Genomic DNA, 20,976 nt, shown 5'->3' on the forward strand with positions numbered 1-20,976 from the left:
TGGATATTAGAGACCTTGCACTCCTCCATCTCCTGTTTGAGGATGCCCCAAAGATGCTCAATAGGGTTTAGGTCTGGAGACATGCTTGGCCAGTCCATCACCTTTACCCTCAGCTTCTGTAGCAAGGCAATGGTCATCTTGGAGGTGTGTTTGGGGTCGTTATCATGTTGCAATACTGCCCTGCAGCCCAGTTTACGAAGGTTGAGTGCACTTTCTCAGGGTCATACCATCAGAGGTTGGCTTTGGAAAATAGACGTATGAATACTGCCAGCATTGCTGCAGGTCTTGAAGGGGTGGGGGGGTCAAACCTGTCAGTGCTCAGACCATACGCCGCACTCTCCATCATACTGGTTTGCATGGCTGTTTTCCCAGAAGGAAGCCTCTTCTAAAGATGATGCAAAGAAAGCCCGCAAACAGTTTGCTGAAGACAAGCAGACTTGAGTATTGCCTATAGTCAAGCATGGTGGTTGAAGTGTCAAGGTCTAGGGCTAAATGAGTGCTGCCAGAACTGGGGAACTAAAGTTCACTGAATGTAAACATGTACTGTGACATACTGAAGCAGAGCATGATCCCCTCCCTTCGTAAACCGGGCTGCAGGGCAGTAATGCAACATGATAACGACCCCAAACACACCTCCAAACGACCACTGCCTTGCTAAAAAAGCTGAGGGTAAAGGTGATGCAAGCATGTCTCCAGACCTAAACCCTATTGAGCATCTTTGGGGCATCCTCAAACGGAAGGTGGAGGAGCGTAAGGTCTCTAATATCCACCAGCTCCGTGATGCTGTCATCAATGAGTGGAAGAGGATTCCAGTGGCAACCTGTGAAGCTCTGGTGAACTCCATGCCCAAGAGGGTTAACGGCCTCTGCACACATCCTGCGTCTACCTCTGGAGCGCGTCGCCTTACCTTACTGCTGCGTCTCTCGGACTTTTCTCGGACACACATGGAACGTCTCAGCAGCTGCTGCTGCTGCAGCGCTGCTTCTAAAGCCCTATCTTTCTACATAGTGTTTTCATAGATAATTCCCATTAAAAATGAAGTTATTTTGTGTAATTTATGATGCATATGATTTATATTGAGTCTAATATTGAGTCTGGACAGTAATCCGTGCGCCCCATTGCCTTTTTTATTTTTATTTTTTTTTGTCACATTTTCGCTTGTTGGAAGTTTTATTTTGAAAGGGACACACCAGGAAATGGTGAAACTACAGCGAAAACTGCCGGTATGAAGTCAATATGACTCTCAGCAGAGTATTTCTCTATCAGTTAAAGCAGAGAGACCCGAGAGAGACGCGCGGCTCTCAGAAAAAAATAGGCGAGCCTCCTGAGGTAAAGGGGAGCGTCGCTGCAGACGTGCCTCCGACGCGCATCAGCAGTGCGTCTGAGGTTGGATGTGTGTCCGCTCTAGGTTGATTACACGGTCAGTGACAAAAAGTCAGACGCAGACGCGAGGTAGACGCGCAGTAGAGGTAGGATGTGTGCAGAGGCCGTTAGGCAGTGCTGGAAAAATATAGTGGCCACACAAAATAATAACACTTTGGGCCCAATTTGGACATTTTCACTAAGGGGTGTACTCACTTTTGTTGCCAGCACTTTAGACATTAATGGCTGTGTGTCGAGTTATTTTGAGGGGACAGTAAATGTACACTGTTATACAAGCTGAACACTGACTACTTTACATTGTATCAAAGTGTCATTTCTTCAGTGGTGTCCCACGAAAAGATATAATGAAATAGTTGAAGAAATGTGAGGGGTGTACTCACTTTTGTGAGATACTGTAGGTACCATATCCAAACGGGATATATTTTGGCTTTTTTACCATTCGACAACAGGGGTGTATACTGCAAACTGTGCCAAAGACACATGTGCCAGCTGAGATGAGTAACACTACAAACACTGAACCCGTTTCATTTGAACCATTATCAACGATTAGATAATGATTTTACATATTCCAATTCATTTCTGTGAAACTATTGTAATGCTTTGCACGTGTGAGGGTGTGTAACTGTGTGGGAATCCCAATGATTTAGTAGAGAGCATACATTGGGTTTAGTCAGAGTAAATGCAGAGGGAGATCAATAATCAAGTTGACATTTCAAATGCTGGTACTCAGCAGCCAGGTGACAACCTTATAAAAGTCTCCACAGCAACAACTAACCCCGGTTGACAACGCAGTGCACTGGCATTTACACAACCGCAACCTGCACTAATGGATAACAACCTGTTGAGTGTTTCCACAACCTGGGCATGTCTCATCCAAAAACAGATCCACCTCTGTATAATTTACATAATCCTCCAACTAAGAAGCCAGATCTCAGGTGACAATGTGAGTACACTAACATACAGGAAGAGATATTTTGGCAACTTACCATCGGACAAAATGCGAGAGCAGTGTGCATAGCAAAATGCGCTGAAGACACCTATCAGACGGGCAACACCACATGCACCTCTGTCTATACAACGAGAGCTGCCACCCACCTCTTTCAAAGCTCACCAATTAACATGACAGACAGTTGTGTGCTAAGCTAGCCTTCCATTTACAGACATGAGATTGATACTCATCTCAGCAAGAACGCTAGCAAATGTAATGTACTTCACCAAGATGTCAAATTATCCCATTAACCTTTTACACGACCATGACAAGACGCCTGTCTTGGTTTGTTAGTAACAAAAGAATGACAAATTTTCTGCTAATGTGTGCATTTATGCTAATGACTAGCATAAAGGCTAATGTGGGTTGTCCAAAGTCTGTGACTCTGCCGTCAAGCCGTCTGTGTGACCGTCTGCCTTTGATATACGGTGCCTTATCTGCTTCATGCCACACGATTAGATGATTAGATAAATACCTGTACAGACACAATCAATAGCTGTACACAAGACACTTTGTTACTAGAATTTAATTTGCCTTATGATTGTATAATATTTTAATGCTCAATACATGCTTTCTGCCTGTTGAACTTTGTCCCAGTAAACTAACAGCCCCAAAGTGTTTCGCTAAGACAAAAGTTGTTGTTTAGCCTTGAAGAAGAAACTGCCTAATAAGATTTTGGCACATACAGAGGTATGACGCATTCATGTGCACAGTGGTTGAGTAAAAAAGACTCCCTAAATTTCCCATATTCTGTTATCTGCCTAATTAAAAACATTTCTGTTTTCGCCAGCAAAACAAGGGCTGGACACACCAAACTTAGTGTGTGTTTGCGCACACACCACCTTCTCTTGCATATAATCCCATGTACACTGTTCATTTCTTTGTATTCAACCATGTACCACCCAGATACATTGTTGATTCCCTTGCTGCTGTCCGCAAGTAAATTTCACCTGCTCTGAAGCCTGCCTTGACTCAAATTCTTTTATTACAAACACTTGGTTATTAATAATTCCTTTAACACACTTTTTAAAATCAAAGGAGCAACCCAACGCCAACATAAATCATTTATTGGTGCTCTCATTGCGTTTCTTTCGTCTCCTCTAATATGTATTAACGAATAACAAGCAAAAGAGCAGACACCGGGTCAAACTACACAGTGAAATATAAACTGAGGGTGCAAAAACTGGGCAACATTTAAGAAATGTCAGATAAGGACTGTCTTTAAGGATCAAAGCGGGGGCGTATGATGAGGTAAGGTGATACACAGAAGGATGTTAGGGACACACTCAGTGTCTCGCATCTCGCACAAGGAAATGTCATCCGAGGATGAATTAAAGGGCAGGCAGGGGGGAAAGAAGATTATGATTTAATACAGGCATTGTACACATGCAAGCACCATTATATTCCTCTGTACACACACACACACACACACACACACACACACACACACACACACACACACACACACACACACACACACACACACACACACACACACACACACACACACACACACACACACACACACACACACACACACACACACACACACACACACACACACACACACACACACACCAGTGTCCAAAGTCATCAGGGAACTGATCACCTCCCACTGGCCCTGGTTTTGTGTTTTTATGCTGCCCATAATGAGATAACATAATGGATACAAAGATGAGAACCTGGTGTCCTGCCTTCACCCCATTTCTTTTCCAGGTTTTTTTTGTATCCTTTTCCCAGTAGTTTAGAAGAATGGCTCAGGTATACATTTTCTAAAGCAAATTTCATTTGTATTCCTTTCCTACAAGGTAATTTCTGACCATGGACAGCTGCTAAAATGATCATATTAAGCATTTTAGACATACATAGTTAAATATCTACTGTGATACTGCATGGCTATAACCATTCAAAGAAGATTCTAATATTTCATTTAATGTGTAAGGGCAAAGATGGTAATGTACAAAGGAAGTCTTACATCGTATTGGGGGCTTGGGCATCATGGTGGAAATGTCTTGGGACCAGTAGAGAGGGACTGACCCTCGAACCTGGACGTATGAAGAATAACTTCCTGCCGTGAAAGACATGACTGAGGCATCGTGGACAATCTGCTCCGTTTCAACCTCGTTAGCCACGTCGCCCTGGAAACAATAGGAATGTAAATTAACACAAAGACAAACAAAGGTTAATGAAAAAATTTAACCACATGGTCCATTAAGTAGCTGTTATTACCCTGAGCCAATTTAGCAGGTGGACCAAATTATCATTGGAACTGGACAAGATCAACATGGACGAGAATTTTTTTAAACACTCAAAATACACATCTTCTTGAAAAGAGTTTTATCAAGGACAACCACACTTTTAGCATACACACAGCAGGACAACCAAGGGTGTTAAAAGGTGGAGTCAGCGATTCAGGAGAATGCTTGTTTGTCCAAATCAATTTTAGTGAAAATCAGTGACCAAATCCTCACAATAAGCTTTCTCTCCGTAGGGGAGAACGGGGGTATGTGAGAATGAATGGTAATGTGAGACACCCCCTGTATCTAGGCAATGGAACACATTTTTGGTCATTTCAGAATTACAGTGGAGGAAACAAGTATTTGATCCCTCACCGATTTTGTAAGTTTGCCCACTTACAAAGAGAGCGGTCTATCATTTTAAAGCTAGGTTTATTTCAACAGTGATAGACAGCTTATAAAAAAGAAAATCCAGAAAATCACATTAAACAAAATATATAAATTATTTTGCATTTCATTGAGTGAAAAAAGTATTTGATCCCCTACCAATTATAAAGAATTCTGGGTCCCACAGATTAGTCCACGTACTTTAAAAAAGTATTCCTAATCTGAACTAGTTTTTTCTATAAAACACACCTGTCTCAACTTGTTACCTGTATAAAAGACACCTGTCCACAGAGTCAATAAATAAAACTCCAACATCTCCATCATGGGCAAGACCAAAGAGCTGTCTAAGGATATCAGGGACAACATTGTAGACCTGCACAAGGCCGGATAGACTACAAGACCATTGGCGAGAAGCTGGGTGAGAAGGAGATAAATGTTGGTGCGATTATTCAAAAATTAAAGAAACACAAAATGACCATCAATCTCCCTCGATCTGGGTCTCCATGCAAGATCTCACCTTGTGGGGAGGGATCAGCCCAGGTCTACACGGGAGGAGCTTGTTTATGATCCCAAGGCAGCTGGGACCACAGACACCAAGAAAACCATTGGTAACACACTATGCCGTAATGGATTGAAATCCTGTAGTGCCCGTAAGGTATCCCTACTCACAAAAGCACATGTACAGGCCTGTCTCAAGTTTGCCAATGATACCTGAAAGACTCAGAGAATGCTTGGGAGAAGGTGATGTGGTCAGATTAAAACAAAATCAAGTTCTTTGGTATCATAGTGACTCGCCATGCTTGGAGGAAGAGGAGTTCTGACTATGACCCCAAGAACACCATCCCCACAGTCAAGCATGGAGGTTGAAGCATTATGCTTTGTGGGTGTTTCTCGTCTAAGGGGACAGGTGGACTTCACTGCACCGAGGGAACTATGGATGGGGCCATGTACCATGAAATACTAGGTGACAACCTCTTTCTCTCAGCCAGGTCCGTATAAAAGGGTGGTGGATGGGTCTTGCAGCACATCAATGACCCGAAAAATACAGCAAAGGCAACAAAGGAGTGGCTCAAGAAGAAGCACATTAAGGTCACAGAGTGACCTAGCCAGTCTTCGGACCTTAATCCAATAGATCTGTGGAGGGAACTGAAGCTCAAGAGACGAGCGAGAGGATCTGCACAGAGGAGTGGTCCAAATGTCCTCCTGAGATGTTTGCAAACCTGGTCATCAACTACAAGACATGTCTGACCTCTGTACTTGCCAACAAGGGTTTCTCCACCAAGTACTAAGCAATGTTTTGATAGGGGATCAAATACTAATTTGACTCAATGAAATGCAAAATAATTTATCTCTTTTTTTAATGTGATTTTCTGGATTTTCTTTTTGATATTCTGTCTATCACTGTTAAAATAAACGTAGCATTAAAATGATAGACCGTTAATTTTATTGTAAGTCGGCAAACTTACACTCAACAAAAATATAAACGCAACACTTTTGATTTTGCTCCCATTTTTCATGAGATGGACTTACAGATCTAAAATTCATTCCAGATACACAATATTACCATTTCTCTCAAACATTGTTCACAAATCTGTCTAAATGTGTGATAGTGAGTACTTCTGCTTTGCTGAGATAATCCATCCCACCTCACAGGTGTGCCACATCAAGATGCTGATCTGACATCATGATTAGTGCACAGGTGTGCCTTAGACTGTCCACAATAAAAGGCCACTCTGAAATGTGCATTTTTTTGCTTTATTGGGGGTCTGGGGACTCAGAACCAGTCAGTATCTGGTGTGACCACCATTTGCCTCATGCAGTGCAACACATCTTCTTCGCATAGAGTTTATCAGATTGTCAATTGTGGCCTGTGGACTGTTGGTCCACTCCTCTTCAATGGCTGTGCGAAGTTGCTGGATATTAGTGGGAAGTGGTGCACGGTGTCGTAAACGCCGGTCAAGCACATCCCAAACTTTTTGCTAACTACGGTGTGGCACCTGTGTTCTTCGTCCATAACAGATGCCTGCCCATACCATAACCCCACCACCACCATGGGCCACTCGATCCACAACATTGACATCAGCAAAGCGCTCACCCACACGACGCCACACACGCTGTCTGCCATCTGCCCTGAACAATGTAAACCGAGATTCATCCGTGAAGAGAACACCTCTCCAACGTGCCAGACGCCTTCGAATGTGAGCATTTGCCCACTCAAGTCTGTTACGGCGACGAGCTGGAGTCAGGTCAAGACCCTGATGAGGACGACGAGCATGCAGTTGAGCTTCCCTGAGACGGTTTCTGACAGTTTGTGCAGAAATTGTTTGGTTATGCAAACCAATTGTTTCAGCAGCTGTCTCAGTGGCTGGTCTCAGACGATCTTGGAGGTGAACCTGCTGGATGTGGAGGTCCTGGGCTGGTGTGGTTACACGTGGTCTGCGGTTGTGAGGCCGGTTGGATGTACTGCCATATTCTCTGAAACGCCTTTGGAGACGGCTTATGGTGGAGAAATGAACATTCAATGCACGAGCAACAGATCTGGTTGACATTCCTGCTGTCAGCATGCCAATTGCACGCTCCCTCAATGCTTGTGGCATCTGTGGCATTTTGCTGTGAGACAAAACTGCACATTTCAGGGTGGCCTTTTATTGTGGACAGTCTAAGGCACACCTGTGCACTAATCATGATGTCAGATCAGCATCTTGATGTGGCACACCTGTGAGGTGGGATGGATTATCTCAGTAAAGCAGAAGTGCTCACTATCACACATTTAGACAGATTTGTGAACACTGTTTGAGAGAAATGGTAATATTGTGTATCTGGAATGAATTTTAGATCTTTAAGTCCATCTCATGAAAAATGGGAGCAAAAACAAAAGTGTTGCGTTTATATTTTTGTTGAGTGTACAAAATCAGTGATGGATCAAATACTTATTTCCTCCACTGTATGTTTTGAAGCCCCTCTCATTTCCCCTTGACCATGAAGGAGAGGACCTCATGGTGATGTTGTAAGCATGTTTTTTCACAAAAATTTATTTTTTGCATATAAAAGTAAAATGTCCTTGCTGTCCACTTAATCAACTGTTGTGCCAAAGCAAATTGATTCAATTGATCATAGATGTTGATGAACTACCAATATATGAAACCATGTGATGATGATAACTGAAGATTAGCCTGAATTGCTGAGAGAGGTAGTTTTTTCTCAAATTGTAGCAGTGGGGTAAAGTGAGACAGTGTCTGTGCCCTCTTTTAATGAACCCATTATATTTGAGGTAGCAAGGAGACTAGTTTGAACAAGGCAAAAGACAATGCGGGCCGGAGGTGGGGGTTGATTGGTTGAAGGGGTGTCAGCAAGAGCCTGGTTTGACACATACAGTATGTACAGTATGTGGGGGAAAGGAGAGTGACCTTTAACATCAATAGGCTCCAAGTAATATGTATTTATATTATGATAATGATCCCAATAAAACAAATGCAGAAATATATTAATCAAAGACTCAAAAGATGGAAAATGACAGCTGGGTCTAGTCCTGTGTTCTGAGTCCCAGGCTGTTCTGGCTGGTTCTAATTGTCCTTTGCTCTGACCCCGAGACACTGGCTGGCTCTAGGGGTCCTGTGTTCTGACCCCCAGACTGTGTTTTAATCTAACTGGTTCTATCTGTCATTTGAATGTTAATTATTGAATATGAATTATATGTTGTATTTGGTCAGTTTCTTTCAATTGTTCAGATTTTTTTTTTGCTTAACTGACCAAACCCCATGATTCTGTTACTTGTCCGACATTAGTTTTGGAATATTTGGTTTTCAAGCTAGCTGTCAGGATTCTAACTGTTACAACATGTGATATGGTAGTTTCAGAGTGGAAAAAGTAAGTGGATCAGTTTGCCCCCTTGATTTCTCTGGCCTGTCTCAGTTTACCCCGAAGCTGGGGTAAAGTGAGACACAAGACAACTTTTTTTAAAGCAATCATATTTTCACTGCCAATTGTTCTGAATAAATTCTGATTATCTCCATTGCTAGGAAACATCCTGAATTAATGGGAAATGTTTACATTTGACTGATTAATCATTTTAGCTTGCTTAGAGGGGAGCAAATGTAAAAAGTGTCTCGCATTACTCTGTTCTCCCCTACTCTGTGAGCACTGAATAAAATAAATCTAGTGCAAATACACAACCCAGGCTCTGTAAAAGGACATTTTGCTAACTACGGTGTGGCCCTTTTGTTTACATACACTTTGTTTGCATACCTGTTTACAGAGCCTAAACTGTGTATTAACACCAGATTCTTTTTTTCACACAGTAGTCTATTCAGGTAGGACTAGCGGATCGTGAGGAGATATTTTTTGATTTTGAATAAATCCATTTTAAAAACAAGTCCTCTCCAGAATCGCTGACTCCACCTTTAAGGGCTGCTCTGGCTGTGTAGACCGGCCATATTGCATGCTGTTCTCACTGACAAGGCCTTATGATACACCTAAATGGAACAGAGCCCCTCGTTAACAACATTTATTACACCTGGGTCTTTTCTGCTGTGAAAAGTCAACCAGACAGTATGCTACAATTGCAAAATAGTGTATTCAAGGGACTACTTTAATTGGTACGGAACACAAAAGAAACTGCGACATGTGTGTCCACTGTCCACCCTAATCTCTGGATAGCAGTCCAAATAGAGAGAGGAGGAGATCTAGGTGTTGTCCTCTATTGCCCACCCACACACAGACCCTCATGCACACTCAAGGAAGAGGCAGTGGGAAATGAAACCCCCTATGATCAACGTTGAGTCATCCCCCCCATGGCCCTCTGCCCTGCTGCCTCCACCATCTATTCTCTCCTGTTGCCTCGACAACAGCCGTATACCTCGCAGTTGGCTCCTCTTTTGAGGAAGCGGGTCCCGGCAAATTTGCTGGAGCGCCTGGCAATGAGGGTGATGTAAACCGGCCGGCCGTAGATGAGAAGCTCTGTAATTGGTGGGTGAAGGAGGAATAACAAGAATACAATAACACTAATAATACAACGACACACACACACACACACACACACACACACACACACACACACACAAGTATCTGTTGGCAAACAAGCACATACTATACATTCACCTACTTTATCGTTCATAATTTATAATATTAAATGTGTCTTTTCTGTTCTGCCCCATTCCTTTGCCCACTTAGTCCAGTCTTTTATCGGGTTTTATGATCTTAAATCAGTTGAATTTAATAACTACTACAAAATTATCATCAATATCGTAACTGTTATACTTTATAACTTGAAAGTGGAAAAAGAGACATTTCTTATCTCAAACTAAAAGTAAACTTATGGAGACATGCTGTAAAGTACGTCAGTCATGTTTGTTGAAATGCAAATGAAATGTATGATTTGCTTGAAAGTATGCTCCATTAGAAAAGTGAAACAAGTCCTTGAGCAATGCCAAATGCGGTAAAATATGCGGTTAGTATTTTCATATTCCAGTAAACTAATCACTTTACTAACTGACTTGATGAAAAACTACTTTGAAAAAACAGTGTCTATTCATTCAATGCATCACCGGCGCGAGCCCAAAACTCATTTGTTCTCTTCTACAGTTTGAAAATTTTGGATACTAATCATTCTTACAAAAGTTCTCAACTCACTTACGAATATTTGAATAGGTTCCCCCTTTTTACCCACCCACACTCTCATTGCCTTTTCAAAAGTTGGTTTTCCCGTCTGCCTCAGTGTCTCCTCATCTGCTACAAATCGTTTTGCATTTAATCTATCCGTTGAGGAGCCTATTATTACACCCATCCATCCACTTGTGCTCTCAGAAAAAAAACAAGAACTGAACGCCAAACAGTTTCCAGGAATGTCTGCACTGAAAGCGCCCACACCGTCACTGTAGCAGCATGTTGCCTGAAAGGAGACACGGCAGTGCTTTATGTAAAGTGCACTTCAGCTTACTGGCATGCTACAAAAAAACACAGAAGGTGGTTAAAAAAATATATTTAAAAACTAGATTAAATAAAAAATAGGCTTTATGATTACGAATAAAATAATAACTTTTTTTGACTGAAAGGCAAAATGTGAAAGATATTTCACACTGCTACGTGTGTATGCAAATGGTACTTAATGGTTAATGACTGAAATTTGGAAACTTTACCTAAGGCCTACCTTTACTATAATAATTCAAAAAACCACTGCAGCGGTAACCTATGCATCAATACTACAAAAGCTTTATCAAAAAAAGCTAAATTATTCACGTGTAACCTTACATACAAATCCCTGGTATGCAGCACATGTGTCTATTCAAAACCGCAAGGCAAAAGTGTCAGAAGCCATGCAATTAAACATATGTTTCCATGCATTCACAAACATGGGATTTGTCTTCAATCCAGAACGGGGGACACACTGTAAAGCTTATGTAATTAAATATGCACAATGTTGCTGCTTTCCCCCTGCAGATAACAGATGGAGAGTTTATGATTAGAGATAGTGCCAGTGTGTACATACCTGATAACCATTGCTTCATTGCAATAATTCTTGTTCTGCTAAAGCCCCTATAAAACAAACACAAATTTGCTTTCTGCCGTTTTAGGCTGTGACTCACACACACACTCGCTCACTCACAGTGTCATCCACGTGTTCTGATGGAGGCCGCTAACAGTTCAACAAGTGATGCTGAGGCTGGGAGATGAGGGGGAGAGCTGACCCGGGGGTGACATTGTGTGAGATACAAGTTGCAATACAATCTCCTGCTGGCGTGTGAGCGATCAATTCAAATCAATGTTGACTGATGCTACGGGGTAAAATGTTCTTGTATGGCAAAAAAATAAATAAATAAGTATAGACCGAAATCCACAAAATGACTTTTACTATGTACTATTTGGATAATTAGTTGCCTAATAGTAAGCATCTGCAAAGAGTTTTTTTGCATTTTTTTGCAATCCAAATTAAGGATTTGGATTGATAAAGTTCGATTAAGTTGACACAAAATCAGTTTAGATGGGGCGGGCTACGCTCTGGTTCCTACCATTTTGAACCAACCATGACAGTTCTCTGCCCGAACATTCTATAAAAACAATAACAGTTGCCATGGAGACCGTTTGATACATGATGAGCCTGGGAGCATTGTCCACACAGTCCTGTCAAATGGTCTAGACAAGAGTCTAGACAGTGAAAAAAGCAGGTTTTTTTAACTAGGTATTAAGTAGGTATTTATGAAGATTTAAGATTTTTGTAAAGGCTTTTTGGGCACCCAACTTTGATATCATGTGTGGATTAAAAAAAGCACACAATGACCCCTAAACAAAAGTAGCGGCCATGCAAATACGTGATGCACAAGAACAAGATGACTTAAAAGGATACTGGACTGGCCACAAAAGCCGTGGATGATATACATGAGCCAGTCATGATGCACTACGTCCTTGACTCGTTGCAGCAGCTTCCCGTTCCACACGTACTTGTAGTACGGCTCGGTCTGGATACCGTAAACCACTGTGACGGGGACAGAGAAGGAACACAGAAAACCTCAGGGTCATTTCACTGGCTCAGATCAAATTGTCAGTTATAAAGCAACAAATCGAGAAAAGATATAAAGTTGAGACGACAGTTTTTCAGTTTAAAAGTGACTTTTACTTGTTATGGGCATTTATCATCTAAAGACACCAGCGGAAAGCTTAACTATCAGATGAGGGTGGGGCGGGGCAGAGCAGAGCGCACGAAAGAAGGGGTCGCTGCAAGTACAAGCCTGCATGCCTTGGCATGCGGCGCAATGATTGTTCAATTGCGGTTATTCTGTTTTTATAATTGAGGGAAGCCAACATTGAAATTAAATGTATCGCCCAGCCCTACAAGAAGGATGACTTGAATTGGGCTGAACTAGAAACACATTTGGAGGGGTTTTAAATTGCTAATCTTAATATCAATATTTATCATTTTGGCGCTGGTGATTTTCCTTAGGCGCTGGTTAAATCCTCTTTAGGGGGAGCGCCAAAAAAAATATCTATGCAGGAAAAACCTTGTGCTTATGTTTCTGGTGCGCTATTGTGCCTATTATCTTCCAGAATTGTCCCTTTTCTCCCCATTCTTTCTGGTGTTAATGTTGAAGGGACAGCCACCAGATCCCATGCTCCCCCTGGCACGCTCCCATTGGGATTATCTTGGGCTCACCTTGCGTAGGCAAACCCTCCTCTTCAAAGATGTCGAAGCTGTCCTGCTTGCTCTGTGTGTGGACCTCTTCCTCAACGGTGGACACCGGTGATGAAAACTGTTCAAAAGGCCTCTGCAGCAGAGTCAGGTTGTACTGCAGCGAATGGCTCAGGTCATAGCTGTAGCTGCAGGGTACAACGGCCATATAATATGAAACAATAATAGCCTGCACCGTCAACATTCAGCCTAACCACAAAAATAGAGGGTTAAAACTCATTCACCACAGGTTTCTACAACTACAGACATCAAATGTACTTCATGGTAGACAATTGACAACAGGCTATTGTGAGCAAAAAGTATAGCTTAAGTTCGATTTAGAATTGCTCTTACCTGAAGTAGAAGTTGCTAGATAGGTCCACGTTCTGAAAGATCCGCACGTATCTAATAGAATAAAAAGACAGTCGGTCAAATACACATCTGAAATAAGTATCTAATTTCTTCATAGAGAAGTAATAAAGCTTTTATAAGTTTAGTTTATGTGCCAGGATTATTCTGTACATGTGAATATGATGCATGTTTGATTATCTATAATGCTGTGAACTCATATAACCTAGTTGTAAATGTATTTATTCAAACTTACTTTACGTTGTGTGTGCTTTTGTTGACTTAACTGTTCGATGATGATTGAGATAATACATTTTATAACAGTTCCTACAAGACTGTAACACTACAAGACACTCATTAAACCCCTGTATCGGCGACGTTGATTTGACATTTTTCCTTTAAAAAAAGTTCCTAAAAGAGAATGTGACAGTACCTTGCTTCATCGGGGTGTGTCACCCTGACTGAGTCGTTGGGGATGTAGATCATGCTGGTGTCTTCAACTTTGTAGATGGAGTGGCCACCGATGTCGGCCATCTTTCTACGCTTGGTGATCAACACAATGTAGTAGCCCTCCAGAAAACGGACAAACCCTGTCAAGAGAGAATAGCTCACAAATTTCTAAATTTGTGGAATAAAACTAACCGTAGGCAGGTGTCGTAGGTCAGCCTTTCTGCTGTATCCCAATCAGTGAAAGCTTTGACGAACCTCATTTGTGGAGGCGGGTTATGCAAGGTATGTGTGTCATAATTCACTATATTACATATCCAATCCATTTAGCCTCACATAGTGAAAATCTGACCCAGAAAAAAAAAATTGCAACCATCATCTTATAGTGCAGGGTTTGCTTTCAGCTTTTGATGAGCTATTTATGTCATTTATCATCCGTGTTTCTGAATATTGTTAACATCAGCTGCACCAAGGCCAGTTGTGTATGTACGTGTGCCTGCTTGACATTCACCTTCAATATATAACTGCCACAACGAATACTAAAGACAGTGTTTCCCACCGATGCAATGTTGCAACTGAATAACAAGTATTTGTGCTTTTGGAATCACAGATGACACAGGGCCATTGCACTGTAGGGACTAGTTAGAGTAGTTTTGACACGGCTGACTCTCTGTGACATAACTATTTGTCACCTAACATTTTCCTATCCTATTTCACACTCTTACACTGGCTATTTACATTAGGGAAATTACTGTGAAACTGGGAGTGGCTATTGGGCATTCTTGGAGGTGTTGACAGTATGATTTGGAACATCCAAAATGTGCAGATATGAGGAAATGTTCACTATACAAATGATATTCCCATTATCCTTTTAGCTATAGCCTTGTATACTTCTTCACAGACCACTTATATTCTCTCACTCTTGGCTTTGCTGATGGCGATTTCTTATGTTAGTTTGTCGTTTCGCAACTCCCGGACAGAAATGGGTCAGACTGACAAAACTAGAAGATTAATAAAAAGATACTTACAATAACGGCAGTCATTATGTAAAGTAATGAGGAAATGTTCCGGGAAGAAAAGAGCTTTTCAGTATACAATGTACCCAACATGGCATATATAAATCTTTCAACCCATAGTACACAGTGACTTTGTCTAATAGCAGCTTGTGAGAAGGGTGGCATTAGGGCACAGTGGAGAGAAAGAACTCCTCTTTTAATCAGATGTTACATTCAAGACTTTATCTGTCAGTGTGATCGACCCATCTATACAACCTCAACAATGATGCTGCTGAATTATCTTAGATGTGTTACTATTATGGGCTGAAGGGCCTTTCCAATAATAGTTAATGATGGCTCACATCTTTCTTTGCCAGGAATGTAAATGTGTACAGCTCCGCACACACATACATACAGACAGACAGACAGACAGACAGACAGACAGACAGACAGACAGACACACACACACACACAGGATGAAGTGGAAATTACAACGTAAGCCCTTTGCGATTGTCATGTACAGTCCCCTCCAATAGTATTGGAACGGTGAGGCCAATTCCTTTATTTTTGCTGTAGACTGGAAACATTTGGGTTTGACACCAAAAGATGAATATGAGACAATAGATCAACATTTCAGCTTTCATTTCCAGGTATTAACATCTGGATCCGATACACAACTTAGAAGATAGCATTTTTTGAAAAGGAACACCACATTTTTAGGCGAGCAGAAGTATTGGAACAGATAGACTTTAAATAAATTAAAGTGAATAAAACGTAATATTTTGTCGCAAATCCTTTGCTTGCAATAACCGCATCAAGCCTGTGACCCATTGACATCACCAAACTTTTGCATTCTTCTTTTGTGATGCTTTTCCAGGCTTTCAACGCAGCCTCATTCAGTTGCTGTTTGTGTTAGGGGGTTACTCTCTTAAGTTTCCTCTTTGGCAGGTAAAATGCATGCTCTATAGGGTTTAAGTCTGGAGATTGACTTGGCCAGTCTATAACCTTCCACTTCTTGCCCCTGATTAACTCCTTTGTTGTGTTTTGGGTTATTATCTTGCTGCCTGATTGACGATCTTCCAATCAGTTTGGTTGCATCTTTCCTTAAATTAGCAGACAAAATGTTTCTGTAGACTTAGAGTTCATTTTGCTGTTGCCATCATGTGTTACATCATCAATGAAGATTAATGAGCCCATCTGAGAAGAAGCCATGCAAGCCCAAGCCATGACATTGCCTCCACCGTGTTTCACAGATGAGCTTGTATGTTTGGGATCATGAGCAGATTCTTTCTTTCTCTAAACTTTAGCCTTTCCATCACTTTGGTAAAGGTGCATCTTGACAACAACACAGTAACACATGATGGCAACAGCAAAATGAACTCAGAAGTCTACAGGAACATTTTGTCTGCCAATTTAAAGAAAGATGCAACCAAACTGATGGGAAGATCCTTCATCATGCAGCAAGATAATGACCCAAAACAACTGCAAAAACAACAAAGGATTTCATCAGGGGCAAGAAGTGGAAGGTTTTAGACTGGCCAAGTCAATCTCCAGACTTAAACGCTATAGAGCATGCATGTTAACTGCTAAAAAGGAGACCGAAGGGAGTAACCCCCCAAAACAAACAGCAACTGAATGAGGCTGCGGTGAAAGCCTGGAAAAGCATCACAAAAGAAGAATGCAAAAGTTTGGTGATGTCAATGGGTCGCAGGCTTGATGCGGTTATTGCAAGCAAAGTATTTGCGACAAAATATTACGGTTTATTCACTTTAATTTATTTAAAGTCTATCTGTTCCAATACTTTTGCTTGCCTAAAAATTTGGCGTTCCTTTTCAAAAAATGCTATCTTCTAAGTTGTGTATCGGATCCAGATGTTAATACCTGGAAATTAAAGCTGAAATGTTGAGCTATTGTCTCATATTCATCGTTTGGTGTCAAACCCAAATGTTTCCAGTCTACAGCAAAAATAAAGGAATTGGCCTCACCGTTCCAATACTATTGGAGGGGACTGTATTTATAGCTATACTTGTGGTGCAGGTCAAGGGATTTTCTGTTTTGCAGAAAATTGCATTCTTGTAATTGCTAGATCTCGGATACCTATGAATATATTCTATGCAATCTAGCAGGTTATGCTGCAAATACAACCCCTCTTCTGTTGAGTGCAACCTGAAATGTAGGTCATGACTTGAGGACTGGTCATGCACTACATACTACCTGAGACATATAGTTCAGTCACAGCAATTACTTTGCACACAGCATGAAGACACACAGTCTAAACCTGGCTTTTGTATATGGAGCATATGAACAGAACAAGTGGAGCTGAGAATGAAATTAGGGTTCAATGTCTTGGAAAGGCCATAAACAGCACACAGATGCTTTTACTCTGTAGGGCAATGTCCAAAGTATAGAGACGAAGGAGATGAGTCTTTTCGTCCTCCAAGAGGAATGTTACATTGCAAACCAACGGCTTGCCATTTCACAGAAAATAAATAACTAATTAAGTAATTCATACCTTTTTTTTTAATATCAATGACTTACAATGACACAACATAGTTTTAAAAGGCACTGTTATTCGCTATAACAGTGTAACTCTCCCAAACATTATGGTTAGGGTTGATTTGGGGAAAAGGGAAAGTAGGACAAATAGGAAAAAAGATTCACGCTGCCACTGAATATACCACTGATGATGGCTATTGTTTGACGCCTGACAAATTGAACATCAGTGATCACAAAGGTTTAGTAGTGGTGGTAGCGGGGGCTAAATTGCAGTGAATTACATGATTCTGCAAGGTGTTCCTTTTATTGTAAGTTTTTCCATCTTCAGCGCTAATTTGCTAAAAAAACAGGTCAATACACGCGGTTTTAGAAGTGTTTGGAGATGAGGTACACATTGTCATTGTTGTGGCCCCACAATGGTTGTTGCTATGCCAGTGAGGAAGAGAGTGGAGGACGTGTACTCACCCACAATGCCAAAGGCTGAGACGGCCCTGGACAGACCAGAGGAACCTTTTTGGCCGATCTTGGTGCGGTTGCCCAGGTCCAGGCGGCCAAGCAACTCTCGAACCTCTTGCTGGGTGTACACATGCTACGGACAAATTCACACACACACAGACACAGACACACACACACACACACACACACACACACACACACACACACACACACACACACACACACACACACACACACACACACACACACACACACACACACACACACACACACACACACACACACACACACACACACACACACACACACACACACACACACACACACACACACACACACACACACACACACACACACACACACACAAATAACATAATGACATGTATGAAGCAGTAAGAGTTTTCTGTTTCTTTAATCACATGCATAGTCTATACAAATAGTTGATTTGACCTGGCAAACAACAGGCGGAAACAGGGCATAGTGTATTTCTCTCTCAAAATAATATAGCTGCTGCTTACGAGGGGCATATATAAAACTTAATTCAGTGCCAGTAAAACTTTTACAATAGAATTATAAATGTTTTGATAAATAGCATCTCTTGTAAAATCAATTGCCCCATATGTTCTACAAAAGGCTGCCGATTGATTCCCAGTAAGGGAATTAGGACAAAGCTAGATTTGCTGCAACCCAAATTCTTTCTGCAATATTGTCATAAATAAAAGAGTAACTGTGGTTATTTTTGGGGGTTGTAAAGGAAAATAATGAAAACAGACCAGCAACAGCCCTTGCATGCAAGTTATCTGCACAAACAATATTCTTCATCCATGTCATAGAGATCACAATTATAATTCAGGTGCAACATAACATGTAAGCCCTTGACAGTATAAGTTACAGTATTTTTGTATGAATTCCTTTGTTTTGAAACGAATGCCTTATTCTGCTAAATGCAGAGGGCATCAAAGAAAGATGGTTAAAATATCTAATGATATAAATCTTCACAAATCTCAGAAACACATTTCATCAGGGTGCCATCTTTCCTTAGAATAAACCAAGAGAGTGTGAAAGGTGAGGCTGTGTTTAAAGCTTTAAAACAATGCTGTCCTCTACTTCTTTATCACATTCTCAAGCATCCACCCTCTATTTGTTTATCTAAAAAAAAAACACTATGCCAATCACATGAAAAATAAAGACAGGTTTCCCGGGGTCAGGATATGTCATATCTGCAGGAACAGGGCCCTGGGGGGGTGATTGATATTCAGTCAAGTATGCCTCATAATAACAAACACATCATAATCATAATCACCAACAACACACAAAAAAAATCAACTCCCGCCTTATGGATCCTGGTAATGAGTGCTGGTGAAGAAAAAAGGAGGGGCACTCAAACACTCATCAGCTCAGCTGTCATCCATTCAATACACTGGGGACAAGGCTGAGTGATGTACAATTTCCCCACAAGCGCACTGTACTGTATTACATAATCATATACATTAGCGAAGTCCTAACTCTGTCTGGGCTTACCTTATCGTCAATTATGACCAGGTCCTTGGGTTCTGTGCGGTCAATCTTCAGGACTCTGTGTTTGGTCTGTGCCTGATTGGTTCCCACCAAAAAATACCTCTGGGAAGAAGAAAAATTAAAGTATGAATGCACTACTAAACTTAACTAGGTTCAAGGTTCAAGGTTTTTATTAAATGTCCCACGAGGGCAAATGTGTGTACAGCAGGAGAAGTTTAAAGACACACGACAAACAAGACATCAATGGACACAATAACACAACAATATATACACAAGCCTGAGGAGACACAAAGTGCATAAAAATAAAGTGCCAAGAAATAAAAATAAAAATAAAAGTAATCAACAACCCAAGATATAAAAATAAAAATAAATAAAAGTCATCAGCAACACAAAAATAAAATCAGCATCAGCAGCATTTACCTGCTGCTGGCCGCATTGATTGCCCGGATGGATGATGGGATGAAAGAGTATTTGTATCCGTTTTTGGTGATCTTGGGTACACACAGACGAAGGCCAGATGGCAACAACATGAACTCTGAGTTGAGTGGATGGGTATTATCATGTCGGATGTAAAAAGCTTTCCTGAGCAGCTGTCTATTGTAAAACGGATCGAGGCTCTCTAACTGGATACCAGTGATTTTAGAGGCAGTTTTAACAATTTTCCCAAGAGAATTTTTATCCTTGATAGTGAGATTACCGTAGCAGCAGATGACAGAGAAGGAGATGACAGAATGTATGTATGCACAGTAAAACAATTTCAACAGGCTTTTTGCAACATTGAATCTCGCCAATTTCCTAAGGCAGTAAAGGCGTTGCTGGCCCCTCTTGCACAGCATGTCCATGTTAGCATCAAATTTCAGATTATTATCGATAATCGTGCCCAGATATTTGTAGCTGGGCACGATTTCCACTGGCTGGCCACAGATGACGGTGTTCTCGGTGGGATGGGGGCCACGTCTAAAATCAATACAAAGCTCTTTTGTTTTAGAGATGTTAAGTTCAAGGAACGCATCCTTGCAGCAGGTCAGGAAGTCCTCTACAACCTGGCCATGCCCAGTCTCATCATTATGGAGGAGGCTGACAATGACCGAGTCATCAGCGAATTTGATGATGAAGCGGTTGTCGTGGTTACTGCGACAGTCATCAGTATATAAAATAAACAAAAGAGCAGAGAGAACACAGCCCTGTGGCGAACCAGTGGAGGTGGACAGAAGGCTAGACAATGTTGTATTCACCTTAACACATTGTGATCTATTGGTTAAAAAATCCAATATCCAACCCACAAGACAAGGATCTAGGCTAAAGGTGTTAATTAGCTTCTCAACGAGAACATGGAGCTGGATCGTATTAAAAGCAGAGGAGAAATTGACAAAAAGTAGTCTGGCATGCTTCTTACTGCCTTCCAGATGTTTAAAAAGCAGATTGAGAAGAGGACTAGGACTTGTCCAGTGTGTTCATAGCTTACCCTCAACAAAATGCATCACATCTCCATGATGTTAAAAATAACTTTTTGGCTCTCCTGATGCTTCCTGATAAACATCAGTTGACACGGTGCTGATTGTA

At 41.3% G+C, this 20,976-nt stretch overlaps 1 protein-coding gene across 1 annotated transcript in view; it reads right to left on the reverse strand.

Moving 5' to 3' along the window:
* The window catches only part of fig4a (FIG4 phosphoinositide 5-phosphatase a), a 68,940-nt gene that overhangs the window by 45,368 nt on the left and 2,596 nt on the right, over window positions 1–20,976 (reverse strand). The window contains exons 3-10 of the mRNA XM_080047603.1: window positions 19,417–19,515; window positions 17,905–18,028; window positions 13,935–14,091; window positions 13,508–13,558; window positions 13,139–13,302; window positions 12,335–12,463; window positions 9,851–9,951; window positions 4,347–4,509 (exon numbers count right to left, since the gene is read on the reverse strand). Coding sequence (XP_079903729.1) covers window positions 4,347–4,509; window positions 9,851–9,951; window positions 12,335–12,463; window positions 13,139–13,302; window positions 13,508–13,558; window positions 13,935–14,091; window positions 17,905–18,028; window positions 19,417–19,515 — 988 coding nt within the window. The remainder of the gene's footprint in view (window positions 1–4,346; window positions 4,510–9,850; window positions 9,952–12,334; window positions 12,464–13,138; window positions 13,303–13,507; window positions 13,559–13,934; window positions 14,092–17,904; window positions 18,029–19,416; window positions 19,516–20,976) is intronic.

The sequence above is a fragment of the Ammodytes marinus genome, assembly GCF_949987685.1.
Source record: "Ammodytes marinus genome assembly, chromosome: 19".
Lineage (NCBI taxonomy): Eukaryota > Metazoa > Chordata > Actinopteri > Uranoscopiformes > Ammodytidae > Ammodytes > Ammodytes marinus.